The sequence below is a fragment of the Orcinus orca genome, chromosome 2 (assembly GCF_937001465.1).
Source record: "Orcinus orca chromosome 2, mOrcOrc1.1, whole genome shotgun sequence".
NCBI classification, from domain to species: Eukaryota; Metazoa; Chordata; class Mammalia; order Artiodactyla; family Delphinidae; genus Orcinus; species Orcinus orca.
In genome coordinates this window covers 14,370,609-14,387,235 of record NC_064560.1, presented here as the reverse complement: position 1 = coordinate 14,387,235, position 16,627 = coordinate 14,370,609, and the positions used below count along the sequence as shown (strand labels likewise).

At 36.7% G+C, this 16,627-nt stretch overlaps 1 protein-coding gene across 10 annotated transcripts in view; it reads right to left on the bottom strand.

Moving 5' to 3' along the window:
• The window catches only part of LOC117197037 (LIM zinc-binding domain-containing Nebulette), a 250,838-nt gene that overhangs the window by 68,751 nt on the left and 165,460 nt on the right, over nucleotides 1-16,627 (bottom strand). For 5 of the 10 annotated variants that reach the window (XM_049705571.1, XM_049705569.1, XM_049705568.1 and 2 more), the window contains exons 4-6: nucleotides 8,559-8,666; nucleotides 6,444-6,522; nucleotides 3,689-3,776 (exon numbers count right to left, since the gene is read on the bottom strand). In XM_049705571.1, coding sequence (XP_049561528.1) covers nucleotides 3,697-3,776; nucleotides 6,444-6,522; nucleotides 8,559-8,666 — 267 coding nt within the window. In that variant the 3' untranslated portion in view covers nucleotides 3,689-3,696. The other 5 variants (XM_049705565.1, XM_049705567.1, XM_049705572.1 and 2 more) reach the window with 4 other exon arrangements.

Below are 16,627 nucleotides of genomic sequence, written 5' to 3'. Positions count from 1 at the left end.
TAAGAATCTGAGCTTCATTACGTCCTGAGACCAGGTGTGTGATCTCAATTAAAAGACAGTGGGTTCAAGTCCCAATCTGGGTTTTGGCTGAGTTCAAGTCCTGGCCTGTCAGTGCAAGTCCCAGTCTGTCTGAGTTGTGTGGTTTCAGATGGAAAGGCAGACTCTTTAGTAAAAGAAAAAAAAAAAAAAAAAAAAATGAAGAAATGGAGAAAATGACACCCTCAAAGGAATTCAGTCCTTTACTGAACAAGTATATTTAGGTAACTACTTTGTGCTAGAAAATGATGGAATGGAGGAAAGATCTGGGAGTTTTAAGGAAGAAAATCCATGTGATATCTACACAGATCTTAAAAGAGATGTTTGATTAAAATCAATATAGAAAGGTTAGAACTCCTGTAATAATCTCTATTATAAGATGAAACTCACACAATGCTAGAAGGAGTCACTCCTCAAAGTCTCAAAATGGGTATGTTAATCAGTGGTAGTCCTGGGTAAGCCATCCCAGAGCCCGCAGCCTTGGGCAGAGTGAGAAGCCACGGGAAGATCTGTTGGCACAAGAAGTCAATTCATTTGTTTATCAAACTTGGCTCCACGCTAGGCCCTGGGGCTAAAGAGAAAAAGACACAGCCCAGTCTTCATAGAGTTCAGTCCAGGAGGAAGATAGTTCATAATGCAACTCTAGAACCACAATGCCAGGGAGGCGAGAGGAAGAGCGAGGTCATGGGAGAAAAGACAACCTCTGAGCTGAGTATGGCTAGGGAGCGGGTACAATCAGCCTTCCAGACAGACGTTTGAAGTGGATCGGGCTCAGGGTCCAAGAGGGACCCCAGGCTGGAGATCTCAGCTGGCACTAAACCAGGGACAGCCTCATTCCACGCTAAAGGTTTTACACTTTAACCCAAAGGCCATGGGGAGACATTGATAGATTTTAAGGAAGAGAGTGACAAGACCAGATGTGCACTTTAAGAACCTTGAAAGAAACCACAAGGAGAACAGCTTACGAGGGAGCAGAGGCAGTAGAATGACAGGTGAGAACGGTCAGAAGACCATTCCCACAACCCAAGCAAGGGATAGGGAGGGCTAAATTAAGGATGTGACAAGAAAGGTAAAGGGCAAAGCATCATTCTTGGCGATACAAAACATAAATTGAAGAAGACATGGATAATCTTCATCTTCACAAAGTTAGAGAGGTAAAACACATACCACATGAAATGTTAATTAAAACCAAAACGTGGAATGCAATGTGTGAAGTCGGTGCTACAGGTAACAGTGCTATTGTCAAAGTACTGTCATGATTCAGAGATTAGAAAGATCGCTACTCCTTGGGGTCTGAATGTGTGCCTGGGATAAGGGGGTGGGAATGTAATTACCAGATAGTGTGAAATTGTTCCAAACCAGAGGAAAGACTCATGAAAAGCCCAGAACAGAGTAAATAGCCAGGCCTAAAAGAAATGGAAGAAGAGTGTTGAAGGACAGTGAAAGATAAGGTGAAAAATAATTTAGGAGCAGATTGTAGAGGGTCCTTAGCGTCAGAAATTAAGGAGTTTAGGAGATTAGACTTTATCCTACTCAAAGGGGAGGTCCAAGGGAAGTTTTTTAGTGGGTTATAATTAGGGTCATGATGAAAAAGATATTTTGAGTCCTCTGGTGACAGTGTTTAAGATACAATGGAAGGAGCTTAGAGAGCTTGAAAGGAGATAGGGCCAATTAGGAGACCCCTATAATAACTTAGGCAGGATAAGGGCCTGAACACAGCAGGATTGAAAAGAAAGGAATGGGCGGGGGGAAAAGGGATTTCACAAAAGAAGGACCTTCAGAAATTGTTTGCTGAATCCTTAATCTCTGTTTCCAAAAAGAAGTCATATGTGTTAATTCTTTTATTATGGGGGCCCTTCCCAAACCTCCTCTTTAGACAATGCCATTTTACAATGAAAACTCTTGTACTTGCCACGCACAAGTAATTACTGGTCTGGGATGTATTTGTTTCTTTAAGTGACTGTGGCTAAAAAATTGAGGATAAAAAGAAGAGATCAACCTTTGATGTTCTGCCCTAGGTGGAAAAATAAAGCAAAACCAGGTGTAAGGGAAACCACGGATTTAGATGAGAAAGGATGAAGAGGTAATTTTCCGTACATTTTTCTCATGAATACTTTTATAAGTATTCCTCATAGAAATACTTTCCCTAAGGAGAGGTTGTTCAGAGGATCCAATTAGACTGGGTATGTCAAAGTGTTTTGAAACGAATAAACCATTCATACATGTGGTAGGTATTATAAGGAAAATACATGTTATTGCCCTATCACTTTCTTTGACATATTTGATCTCCGCTCTAAAAATAATGCTGCAGACCCACTATTACTCAGCAGTGCATCGGAGTTACTGGTTGAGAGAAGATGGGGATAAAGCGTGGGTCATTAAGGTAACACATAAATTCACTCTGTGAAAATACTAGATTTCAAGGGCTTAAACTGAAACCACTGACCTCATCACTAATCACCTATGTTAACCAGCCCAGTTATGAGTTATAACAAACTGTCTGTTATAACAGGAATAACCATTCTCCTTTCAAACTACTTGGTGTACTAGATTTCACTACTCAAAATCAGAAGATTCCATATCAGTTTTTCATTAGTTATAAAACAGTTAACGCTTCTTGTATGAGGAACAAAATTAACAATCTATTTCAATATGGAATGGTGTTTACCTTTCCCACCTTTAAAAGAAAAATCTTACGTTTGCTCAATATAAAAAAAAAAGAAAGAAAAACTCTATGTCAGTTGTTCGGGTTCATATAAGACCTAATTGCCTCATACACTATAATTTTGCTACCAGTTTACAATTAGCATGCATTTTTCATGCATGAGTTGACCCAATTACATAACAAATTTTGCCTTTGGGGATTTCTCCTGACTGCTTGTCTTCTGTCCACCATACAACTCAATTTCACACCATCAGCAGCTTGAACATGGCCACAGTCAGTCTCTGTCAAAATGATTTATTTAAATTACAAACAGAGACCAGATCCCCAGATAATCAACCCTACCCTCATGCTCACCCTTACACTCAACATAACTTTGAATCAAATCTTTTAATAGTCCATAGACACTGCTATTCAGTTATTAGGCCGTGTTTACCTCCAATAATCTAATATTTTTGAAGCTAACTCACAAAATCTCAGGGAACTAAATCAGCAGTATCCATGTGAGCTTATTAATGGGCACATAATTTATTTTGCATTCTAAGAAGTCAATGAAAAATTATGTAGCTGTCTCAAAAAAGCTAAAAATAATTACATTTCAATATCAAATTACAGAGAGACTCTTTTCTATCATGTTAAAAAAAAAGAAAAGAAAGAAAAAAGGCTTCAACCTGAACTTTTCCTGTAAAGCAAGCAAGCATTTCTGGGTATGCTAACTGTGAAAATGGCAGTGAAAAGAGGTATTTGGGAAACAGGATAGATAACCGTACGGATAGATACTTACAGGGTAAGGGACAGAATACAGAGCAGATGAAAACACTATGGTCTGTATTGTCTGTGGGCCGGTGATCTAAGGAAAGGGAGTTCTAGAGATTCCCACTGAAGCCAACACACACAGGCACACACGCATGCATACATATACATACGCAGAAGTATTTCCTCTGTGAGTCAAGGCACAAATCGTAACAAATCACATAATGGTATACTTACCATTTCAGTCACTCTGTAAAATACAAGATTTTGTCATCTGGGTTTTTTTTTTTTCCCCCTTCCCCTTCACACAATATTTCTCCACCACCTGAAATAAATTAGAAAATAAACATCTAGATTTTATCTACAGCACAAAGATTGTCAAAGTCTCTCGGGGTTGAACTTCATCATTTTATTTCACAATTTATCCTCAGACTGTCTCAGTTAATTGAAAATACAGCTCATATTAGTGTGTAAACAGGCAAACTGAAACACATCAATAATCTTCTTCAGGCTGGACTGAGTCCCTTAGATGTCTGGTGGTGATTCTGCCTTGCTATCCTGCTGCAGATTCCCTGAATGTACTGATTATAAACTTGAAGGTGGTAACCACATGAATTGGAAACAGCCTTTACAATTACCCACACAAGCTAGAGCTAGAAGGACAACGGAGAAAAGGCTTTTTTTAATGTTCAAATGCACAGGAATTCCTCAATTCACATTTGTACGTTGTCCTTTAAGAACATTTTCCTAAAATATCACTAAGTAATGAGGGTGTACTAGGACATTTCTGCCATTTCTGAATTTATGACCTAGAATGTATGACCTAGGGAGGTGGGGTAAGCAATCAGACATCTTCTGGAATTTCATGGAAAATTTTTTTCTTTATTTTGGGAACCAGTTCTTTTTCTTTCCAACCATTCTGTAAATTGTGAAATCCTGCCTCTTTTCTTATTCTTTCTGCAGCTATACTAAGAGAGTAATATAGCAGAAGAATTTTAAATTGCAGCATTTAGTAAATCTCCAGGTTCAATGTATTGGCATTATAGACACCAAAAGAAAGAAGTTAAGGCTAAACCTGCTCTCACCCTTTTCATTACACACAATTTCAAATTTACAGTTGTATTTCATCCCACACCTCAGTAACATAAACAGACTGAGTAGGCATTTCCAAATGATTTCAAATCTTTGACAAATGAATATGAGAGTGTCTGGAAAATTTTCATAACACTGACACAGACACAAGCAATCAAAAATGCCCATTCATCTGTAACATATTACCCAGAACACCTAGGAGTTGTCATTAAATCCACTGTTTTATGTCTTTATATTTTCCTTAGTCCAAAAGGTATTAAAGGCAGCTTAGAAGGATCCAGACAATATTCAAAGATAAACTAAAAACAAGTAAAAAAATGAAGCAAATGGAAAAATAAAGATCGCAAAGACCCTGACTTAGTTAACCCACCTACATCAACCCACATTAAACGTGGAGCTCAAATCTCATATCCCTTGTGATTTTCAGGATAAGCCCACTCCATCCCAGCATCTCCAGCAGGAAGATGCTGGTGTCTCTTCAGTCTGACCTTCTTCCTCCCAAAACAGACACAATCTAGGCCATTGTCAAAAATTATCTGTCTGGATCTGGCCAATAAATTTCAGTGTTTGGGTTTATCTGAAAGCAATGCAGAAAACTAGACTACCCAGAGTACCACTTTTCAGATTAACTCAAGTTTCTTATGGAAAAAAGATCCTTGAGTAATACGGAAAACCTGTGAGGTCACAGGAAAATTCATGAAGTTGTAGCCTTACAAATGAATAATAAACTCAACAGACCTCAGAATATTTAACAGCTTCCTTTCTTCAAGAGTAAATCCCTAACTCCTTGTGCACTGTTGGTAGGATCGTAAATTGGTGCAGCCACTATGAAAAACAGTATAAAGGTTCCTCAAAAAATTAAAAATAGAACTACCATATTATCCAACAATTCCACTTCCGGGAAGATATCCAAAGGAAACAAAAATACTATCTCGAAAAGATATCCGTACTCCCATGCTCATTCACAATAGTGAAAACATGGAAACAACCTAAGTATCCATCAATGGATAAGCAGATAAAGAAGTTCTGAGATATATGTATGTATGTGTATACACACACACACACACACACACACACACACACACACACACTGGAATATTATTCAACCATAAAAAACAAGAAAATCCTACCACTTTCAACTATACTGATGGACCTTGAAGGCATTATGCTAAGTGAAATAAGTCAGAGACTTACTGACAAATACTGTAGGATCTCACTTATATGTGTAATCTAACAAACATAGAAACAAAACACACACCAAACTCATAGGAAAAAAGATCAGTTTTGTGGTTACCAGAGGGGCGGAGAGAGGGAGAACTGGAGGAAGGTGGTCAAAAGGTACAAACTTCCAGTTATAAGATAAATAAGTATTAGGAATGTAATGTACAACATGATGATTATACGTACAACTGCTCTATGATATACAGGAAACTTGGTAAGAGAGTAGATCCTAAGAATTCTCATCACAAAAAGAATTTTTTTTTCTTTTCTTTTTATTGTATCTATTTGAGATGACGATGTTAACTAAACCTACTGTGGTAATCACGTCACAATATATGTAAATCAAACCATCACGCTGCACACCTTAAACTTATACAGTAATGTATGTCAATTATTTCTCAGTAAAACTGTTAAGAATAAATCTCTAACAGTAATATTATGACATCTGTATTTTCTTACTGCTATCCAAATAGTAATACGCCTCATCACAGCTAAAAGAACTACTTATAAGACTGCTATCTATGGCTGCTAACATCAAGAAAGTGGCACAAATTTTTTTTTAAAGATGTTATCTAATTTAAATACTTCTAAAAATCAGCACTGTTTATATTACAGGCTTAATCTAAATAGTATTTTGCATATACTGCTATGCATATGATAAATATAGATTTATACGTACCTGGGTTATAATGGTTTTTTGCATAATTAAGAATGGATCTGCAAACAGCCTCTGGTATTGAATAAAATGTATATTCCTGCTAATGATAAAGGTTGGTGAAATGATCAGTTCTTTTCTTATTAAATATGAATAATGACTTAATTTGAATATAAATTAAAAGGCTTACCTTTGAATCAACTGCAATCCTTACGTTAGCTGTCATGTAGATGTCTTAAGTAGAAATGTTTAGTTCTTTTTGAAATAAATTTGTGATAGTTGAAGATTTATGATGTAACTTTGTTTTATGCAGCATTATTTTTATTTTTTAAAAAAGCTTCTCCAAAAGTAATCCAAAAAAAGAAACATTACTGAATGTAACTGCCAGTGGGACATATCTCTAATTTGTATTTTAAAAAACAAAAATAGGGTTTTGATTTAAGGAAAGAAATGAAGGGGAAGAAAGACGATGGACTCAATCTTCAGTATTAATGATTAGTGGGGTTTTAGGATGGGGTAGAAAAACTAAGGGACAAAAGCCATGAATCCTTAAAATTCAACCCTTTCTCTTCAAACAAAAAAGTCCTTACTGAAATAAAATGTCCATTTAAAGAGCAAACAATGGATAAACCTTAGGGAATATGGCAAAACAAAGTCTCTGCTCTGCCTCCTCTCACTCCCTAAATAAATTTTTAAAATACTGAATAATTCTGTTTTTGAACTTTTGACACATAAAATTCTTTCTCAGATTATAGCCTATGATTCTATCTGCAAATTGTTACTATATATATGTATATTATTATGATGGCCAAATACCAGTGAGTTTAAAACAATCTGTTAATTAAAAATTTCCTAGAAATTAATGCTACGTAACTTAAAACATCTCAACACACAAATTTTGGTGATTGTACAAGTGACACACAAAATAGACTTCTCGTGAAAAATGGTATGCCTCTTGCATATTTGCTCATACTTTTATATCACGTACACAGTTGTTGATTTTCTTTCATATTTCCTCTTGAATACCTAACACTGAGTTAATTTTTTTCTGGAAAAAAATTCATTTTGACGCACTTCATATAATACTTTAGAAGAAACATAATTACCACTTTTAATAAGTACTCGGTTAACAATTTTGGTCCCTAATATGTTTTGAACTTCTGTTAGTCTCAATTTTCTTTTTCAAGAAAACACTATTACTGAACAAGACGCAGCTTTCAAATCCAAAGCAACTTCATAGGTAAATGTTTATTTCAAAAATTAGATGTAATATGCCATTTCAACAAATATCTGATTTAAAATATGAAATCTTAAATATACACAATTAGCAAATATGAGATTTCTCCAGATAGCTAACCTTATATGTATACATTGTATACTATCCCAGTGCAAAAAATTAACTGATGGCTTTAATATTTACCTATACAAGTCCTATTTTGGAAAAATTCAAAAGCTGAGAATCATTCAAAAAGAAATAAGATGCTAAATTACAATAATGTCTTTTAATAGCAATATTATTATTTCTAAATACACAATTTATTTAATTAAATTGATTTACTAAATAATTTACTAGATAAATCAGTTTAATAAATAAATTAAAAGTGTATTCAGAAATATACAGGCATACCTCAGAGATATTGCATGTTCAGTTCCAAAACAGCTCAATAAAGCAAATATCACAATAAAGCAAGTCCCATGAATTTTCTGGCTTCCCAGTGCATATAAAAGTTATGTTTATACTATACTGTCGTCTATTAAGTGTGCGATAGCATTATGTTTAAAAAAATGTACCTACCTTAATTTAAAATACATTATTGCTAAAAAATGCTAACCATAATCTGACAATACGGGGTTGCCACAAACCTTCTGTTTGTAAAAAACACATTATCTGTGAAGTGTAATAAAGCAAAGCATGATAAAAGGTATGCCTGTAGTCACTGCTATTAAAGTGTTAGGTTCTTGATAACTGTGATGAAATCAAAGGGAAGGAGTTTAAAAGGTTAACTTGGCATATTTTCTGAGGATACTGAGTACTGCTTGCATCCCATAGCAATAAGAACACTTCCAAGTTGCCCAATTTCACTTTCTCACCAGAAATACAAGTTAGGGTATTACATCACTGAACAAAAGGTCACCTACATTACTGATTTGTTCCTGAGTCCTCTTCAGCCTCTGTAGTTCAGGAGTGTCTGTAACAATGCTGAAGCCCCTTCCTTTGCTTTCTTCAAAATCTCTTTTGTACTTGACCTAACAGAAATAGAAGTGAAAGAAAGAAAGGAAGAAAAAGAAAAGTAAGCAAAAGAATCACAAATCCCACTCAGGATAGACGGGGGCCATATAAGCTGCTAAAACTGGAAGCAGAGTCTCCAGGAACAGCTCTGTTAGCAGGTGGCGCAGTGCATAGCTAGACTGCTTGGTTTGTGTTCCAGCAACCACTGTGTGACCTTAGGCAAGTTACTCAACCACTCTGTGCCTCGGTGGTCTCGTTTGTAAAATGGTGATGATAACAACAATAATAGTATTTAAATAATGCTATTTAGTAGGCTGAAAGATAAGATCAAATGTCTTAATTCACATACCTAGCCCACAAGAAGCAAGCAAGTACTCCATAATAGTTATTATTATCATCATTAATAGTTATACTAAAACTGACAAAAATGTAGAAAAAGAAAGTTAAATTTGCTCCCATGGCTTGTCTTGTCAGTGACAAAGCATCATTTTGAGCCTGGACAGCACTATGGAGGAGGGAGACATACAACATGATCAACAGCAGCCCTGTCCTAACAAAGTTTTCATTCTGTTTCATAAGGCAAAGCATATGGATATGATTATACAATGTTGTACTGCCAAACGTTGACTATGTAAATGCTTACGAAAATATTTATAGAACAGGCCACACCTAGAGATTAAAAGGCTTCAAGCGCATGCCCTTGGCATACTGTGTGAGGTACCTAAGTTTTTTTCAGTATTTAAACATATTTCTTTTCTAATTACAACCCGGTGAGGCTGAATTTTACAGTTTCCTCAGGGGATTGGAATAGCTAGTGCTTAATCTTACTAGGGCCCCACCTCCTATTATTAGCATAATGACAATAACTGTCACACCAGTTAAATATCCTGCTTGTTAATGACTGAGATGGTTACATCACTTGGACTGGTCTTATTTCTTTAAAAGGCTAGATATCAAGACATATGGAAACATATTTTTGATAACTCATATAATCCCCATTTTCACATGCATAATTATCAGCTTCAAATTAAAACTTAAATTAATAATTAACATTTAGGGTAGCTAATAAAAATGATTCTGTAAATGCTACTTTCTATATAAATTTGAAAAGTCTCCTTAACTGATCATGGAATGACTGTTCTTGTTGAGTCGTGTTTGTATTTAAATACTCAATTCTCTCAGGCATTACTGTCCGTGAGGCTACTGGAAGATTTCTTTTACCTGAAGAGCTTAAAAAAAAAAAACCTCAGATGACAATAAATAAAAAGAAACAGATACTCTCATCACTTTTAGCCTAAGAATATCTAATTTTCCCTCCACGTTTCGTTTAAATGTATAAAAGTACTAAAACCCTTACTTTATTTCCATAAGTAAAAGGTCAAATAAACCACATTATTTTTCTTCTACAGAAAATGCTGCATGAGATTAGCCTTCTAACTCTCAATCTCCCAGCATGTGTGAAGATACACACCAGTACATTCTCAGTGTTTTATGCCTAACCAAGCAGGGAAGACATTTAGCTTTGCTTGAAGTAAGCACTAAGGTGCAGAGCAGTAGAATAATAAAAGTAAGAAAGATGGCAAGGTTATAGTAGCAACAGGAATGAAGAAATAAGAAGAAAAATCTATAAGCCAAGTTCTAACATCCCTAACACCAATTTCAGAGAAGACACAATCACATATTCTTTTTGTGATTAGCCTGGGGTTTTTTTTTTAATGGCAATTTCCAAAGAAAGAACTGAAAAGAAAAAAACAGTAAATTTTGGAATCGTAACTTTTGAGTTAATTACCATTTAAGTGTCCTTTCCACATTCACAAGACACATAAGAATCATCTGATTTGGGCTTGCCACATTAAATGACTAGTTTTGAAGAGTATACAATCACTTCCATAACTGGATTGCCGAGTTTTAGAAGATGTTTAATCCTTTTTTAATGGGGTGATCCACAACCAAGCCTCCTATACTCTTAGCATCAACTCAAGCACCAATCCACCCAGTAAATCTTTCCTGCACACAGGGAGCCTTGGAGCCCTTAGTCAGTCCCTCTCTTTTCTGTACTCCCAGCCACTTACATCCTATCTCTCTACTTAGGTCTAATTTTAAATGTTATATCTGATGGTTTGCCAGGTATGCATAGTCTGATTCTGAGAGACAAGTGGATATAAAAATAAAAAGAGCTCAAAGGTCAGAGGGAGGTAAGAGGATTCCTCCCTTCAGTCTCATGTGTTTCCTCTGCCCTCACAACATGACCCCATCCAGCCAGTGAGAGCACTGCACCCTGGACCCTGGAATCGGCCCACACACTGAATCTGGTGTGTGTCCAAGAGCCCCAGATCTAGGACTTTGGTAGGAACTCTTGGGAAAGGGGTGCTCTTTCTCCACGGTCTGGCTAGTTTAGCAAGCTGTAAAACTGAAGCTGCTGGCCATAATTTGGCCACTACCCAATGAGGATGAAGCCAACACACAGGCAAGCAAAGCAAGAGATCATGAGAGACTCCTGACAACATCATTCGAGCACCTGGATCTAACTCTTCCTAAAGCCAGAACCACCAGGCTTACCAGTTAAGTGAGCTAATATCTCTCCTTTCAATAACCAAAAGAATTCTGATTTATACACAACCCCTAACATGCCTACAACGTATACACATGTACAGCGAGTTTCCCAGAATTGTTAACGTGTGAATTTCTCCTCATTTACTTCTACACTCTGGTTCTTTCTATTTGTGACACAAGATTTACGAGTTTATAAAAATAGGGGATTGTATCAGGGAAAAAGCGTTGCTTTAGCGGACAAGAGCCTAGATTTCACATCCCATCCCTGTCACTTACCAGTCACCTCACAGGCCTCCTAGCTTCTCTGAGCCAAAGTTTCCTCATTTCTAATTAGAGATTCTGATAAATTCTTAACTAATGAGGCTGTAGGGACTGAATGAGATAAATCACAGGGAAGAACCTTAGAAGGTATAAGGTATTGTGCAAATGCCCAGCATTATCATCATCGTATTAGTTTTGCTTGACTTGAAAGGGTTACCCAGTGTCTGTCATAGAACATCAAAAAGAACAGTCCTAGGGCTTCCCTGGTGGCGCAGTGGTTGGGAGTCCGCCTGCCGATGCAGGGGTCACGGGTTCGTGCCCCGGTCCGGGAAGATCCCACATGCCGCGGAGCGGCTGGGTCCGTGAGCCATGGCCGCTGAGCCTGCGCGTCCGGAGCCTGTGCTCCGCAACGGGAGAGGCCACGGCAGTGGGAGGCCCGCGTACCGCAAAAAAAAATAAAAAAAGAAAGGGAAGAAGGGAGGGAGCAGGGGAGAGAGAAAGAAGGGGAGTAGAAGCAGACAACAGGAGTGTGGCCCAGACCCAGAGGTAAGAGAGGAACCCCATATTCAGGGACTGAAAATGCCTCCGTTTGGCTGAAGAAGGGGGAAGAGCTGGAAGATTAAGCTAAGAAACACAGATCTAGATGAGATTTAGAAAGAAATTGCTAGCCATAGTGCTTATCTTAGTCCATTGGGGTTGATATAACAAAAAAGCCATTGACTGGGTGGCTTACAAGCAACAAAAATTTATTTCTCACAGTTCTAAAGGCTGAAAAATCAAAGATCAAGGTGCAAGCAGATTCGGTGTCTGGTGAGAGCCTGCTTCCTGGTTCACAGATGGCCATCTTCTCACTGTAACCTCGCATGGAGCGAGGGATGAGGGAGCTCTCTGGGGTCTCTTCTATTAGGGCACGAATCCCATTTATGAGTGCTCTACCCTCATGACCAAATTACCTCCCAAAGGCCCTACCTCCTAATATCATCACATTGGGGATTAGGTTAAAACATATGAAGTTTGGGAGGATACAAACATTCAGTCCATCGCAGTGCTCGTATATATTAACATTAACTCAAAAAGTATTCACTGAGCCTCATATAAGCTGCTCTTAGAAACTCCTGCTCTGTCCCCATTAAAAATGCCTTTTCTTCCCTATGCTTCAGCATTGGCTATAAAATTATCACCTCTGGTCTCCTGTTAAAGAAAAATCATGAGCAAGCGAATAGGAAAAGAATCTCAAGGCCAGGAATTCAGTGGATATTTTCAGTCAGCTTAAAGACAAAACTTGGGTCTTCCATTAAGTGGCAAGTGACTTAGTCAGTGGCCATCATAGGCAGAAAGTTAAATTAGTCCCTCTAAATGTCTTCATCTTCATGAAGCTGTTTCACTATGTTGGCAAATAATGAAATGAGGCAAAAAGGCAAGAAAGGAGAAATCGAGAAGAGGATGAAAGGGATTCCAAACGTGGATTAATGAGCAATAGTAGCAGTACAAGAGAATTCTTGGCAAATCACAATAGACCAGAGGGCTAAGAATAATCCAGGGGCAGAAGACGAAGCAAAAAGAGAACGGTATTTAGCCTTAAAGCAGCTTACCTTGTCCGATTATGTTTAACGGAAGCCTAAAATCTACAGGCATGTTTATTACTGATTGATGTTATTCTGCTCTTTATGTCACACATTTTAAAGTCTCCATCTGATACAATAAAATCAGGGACCAATTTTATGATCTTTCATGACATGATGGATACTTTACTTTTCTTCCACGGGAGTTGTGAGGGTCGTGTCATTTTTAAACTACATGCAGAATTCTTAGTTTGATTTGCAAAATTCAGCACTCAATTATGTACCATCTTGTATAGTTCAGTAGATTTCAAAGTGCTGGAGAATGTGTACCATATGCTTCCTTCTATCTCATTGCATTTTGCTTGGTGCTAAGCATGTATTAAAAGCTTAATAACTATTTCATGATTGATTACTATCAAGTTTTATATCTTTAATGTCTAAAATGCAGAAAATTGGCTAATCTTACAATGCTAGATGGGAATTAAACAACTACAAAGGAAAATCTGATTAAGGGATATTTTTTAAGGTGAAGTTAATTTTAACAAATGTTAAGTCAAATGAGCTCAAAAGTGAATTTGTTTGTTATAAATTAATCTCATAATTTGTAAATTTATGGTTAATTAAGTAAAATTAAAATTTTAATTACCTTTTTAAACATAATTAAAAGGCATTAAAAATAATTTTCATAGATTTCTAAGCCTTCAATCAGCCTTCCACTGTATTTGCAGAGGTACTTACTGAATATTTACAGATTTGTCAGTATTCTAGGTATATTCACAATCCAACTTCATCAGTTTCAGAGTTCCTTCACTTTAAAAACATTGAAATCTACATTTTATTCTAAACAAGTACTCCGAATACATAATAAAAAGCATATCTTAATTAATTTCTCAATAAGCTAAGAAAATTAAAAATCACTCCTAAGACACTAAAGTGTAGCTTAGACGTTAACGGCTCAGGTTTAGGATTTTGACAAACTCATCTTGGGCCCCGGCTCCACCTCTTAATAGCTGTGTGACCTTAAGCAGGTTACTTAATCTCTCTGAGCCTCAGTTTCCCTGTGTACAAAATAAGCATAACTGTAGTAACAGCACTGACAGTACGTTTGTGAGAATTAAATAAGATGATGATAATAATGCCTGCCATCTATTAACTCTCTATTACATCCCAGGCACTGCACCGAGTGGTTTATATATCATGCAAGCAGAGCCAGGGTGGGAAGGCTGGCAGCTAATGTGTAAGGAGGGCTGAGCACTCAACTCCTGTAAGCATGTGTTAACTTACAGTACCTAAACACCTAGAGAACGCTTCCTACCACATGGCCCAGGCACTGTGCCACCTGTACCTGGAAGCTCCTTCAGTCTTTTTAAGAGCAAAAGAGAATATGAATAAATAAAAGAAAAAGAAATTAAAATACGCTTCACCTATATTATCTTCAGATAAATCCTAGCAGGTACACAATTTAGTGCTCATTTTTATCGATGAAGGGCGGGAGTTTGAGGTGACAGAGCTAACAGGAGGCAGAAGGCTCTCTCTGGCATCTCCCCAGATACTATCTTTCAATTCATCGGACAACGAAAAAAAATGCCAAAATGAAAAAAATCAAACTGAACACATATAAGATATAAACAATGTCCTGTAAATAATTAAAGAGGAAAGTGGAAGCAATTGAATATTTTTAAAAACTAATTTAAAAATTTTAAAAACTAAAACTTTAGCTAGTTGATTATCTGTAATGGAATCTGTGGTGCCGTAAAAGGGACAAAAATTATCACCCAAAGTAAAGTTTATCACAGCCCGTACTTTTCACCCGAAATGTGTTTTCAGGTCTTTCTTTTGAAGGAAACACTTGTTTAAATTTTCTGTTAGTAAGAATCAGGCCAGGGGGAAGAAGGTCATTGCCAAAACTCTGGTACAGGCATACGTTGGAGATACTGTGGTTTCTGTTCCAGATCACTGCTATAAAGCAAGTATCGCAGTAAAGCAAGTCCCATGAATTTTTTGGTTTCCCGGTGCCTATAAATTTATGTTTACACTACACTGTAGTCTATTAAATATGCAATAGCATTACGTCTAAAAAAACAATGTACGTATTTTAATTAAAAAATAATTTATTGCTAAAAAATGCTAACCATCATCTGAGCCTTCAGTGAGTCTTAATAGTAACATCACAGATCACTAATCACAGATCATCATAACAAATACAATAATGAAAATATATGAAATATTGTGAGAGTTACCAAAACGTGACACAGAGACATGAAGTGAGCAAATGCTGTCAGAAAAATGGTGCCAACACACTTGCTTGACATGGGGTCGCCACAAACCTTCAATTTGTAAAAAACGCAGTATCTCCAAAGTGCAGTAAAGCAAAGCACAATAAAATGACGTATACCTGTACTGATGGAACTACTGATTCCAACCAAAAAATCATATCTACGCTGATGAAGAAAATTGGTGCCTAAAATATACACATATAATGCATATTTCACCGAGAATCTCACAACAGAAAAATGTAACTGACCCACCAAATTCTACCTATGAGCTATAAATTACTCTGGGGAGAACATTAAGTATTTGGTGATGATGATTAACTTTTCCAGGAAACTAAAGTACCATCCAATTAACTATTCAGGTACTAAAGAAACAAAAAACAATTAATATTCTAATACCTGATTTAGTCCTGAAGAGTAATTGACTCATAGAGCCTGACTCGATGATTTATGTTGCCATGTTACTTTTTAAATAACATATAATAATTCAGACAATTTATGAATTTTGATTTCTGGACACGTGTTCTCTTAACTATTAATCCTTTAGAGAGAGCCAGTCTCATCCCATTACATGATTGTGTTTTTTAAATACAAATGGCCTAATTCACACACAGAGTAGAATATTATTCAAATTATTTTGAACCAGAAGATATCATGCAACTTTAAATTAAGGAGAGGATGGATAAGAAGTTACAACGGGGAACATTCCTGTGTGCATATTCTGAATTATAAAGTATTAGAAAATGGGTAATTTCCAGTGAGGATAAAGCTAATTAGCCAATCAGTCATTCAGAAAAGAAAGCTACATTCAAACTACAGTAAAGAGATAAGGATAAAATCAAGAATCAAGCAAATGTAAACAAACAGAGCTGAACTAACACAAAACAGTCATGAAAGTGAAAGTAACCTGTTCTTAATCTCAGAGTCACAGCTGATGAAAGTGACAGATGATCCCTCACCCCCAAGCTTTTCTTACATAAGCCTGCTTCCTAACAGATTGATATTGTCGTTAAAATTGGCCCTAACAACCCTCCCACACCTGCAATAGCATTATCCATCAGGCAACATCGACTGTTTTTCTGTAAGAAAACATGCTTCTTCCACTTCTACAAAACTCGGGGGGAAGGAGAATAAAAACTATAACAGCAAAAACAAAGGAAAAAAGAATGCAGAAGAAGAAAAAATCTAAATACATTATACACTTAATATGCACACAAATGACACTGAGAATAGCTTCCACGATAGATAGTTTTCGCCACCCAGAAAAAACCATGGATCTCAGCAAGGCTTTTGTTTTGTTTTGTTTTGTTTTGTTTGCGGTACGCGGGC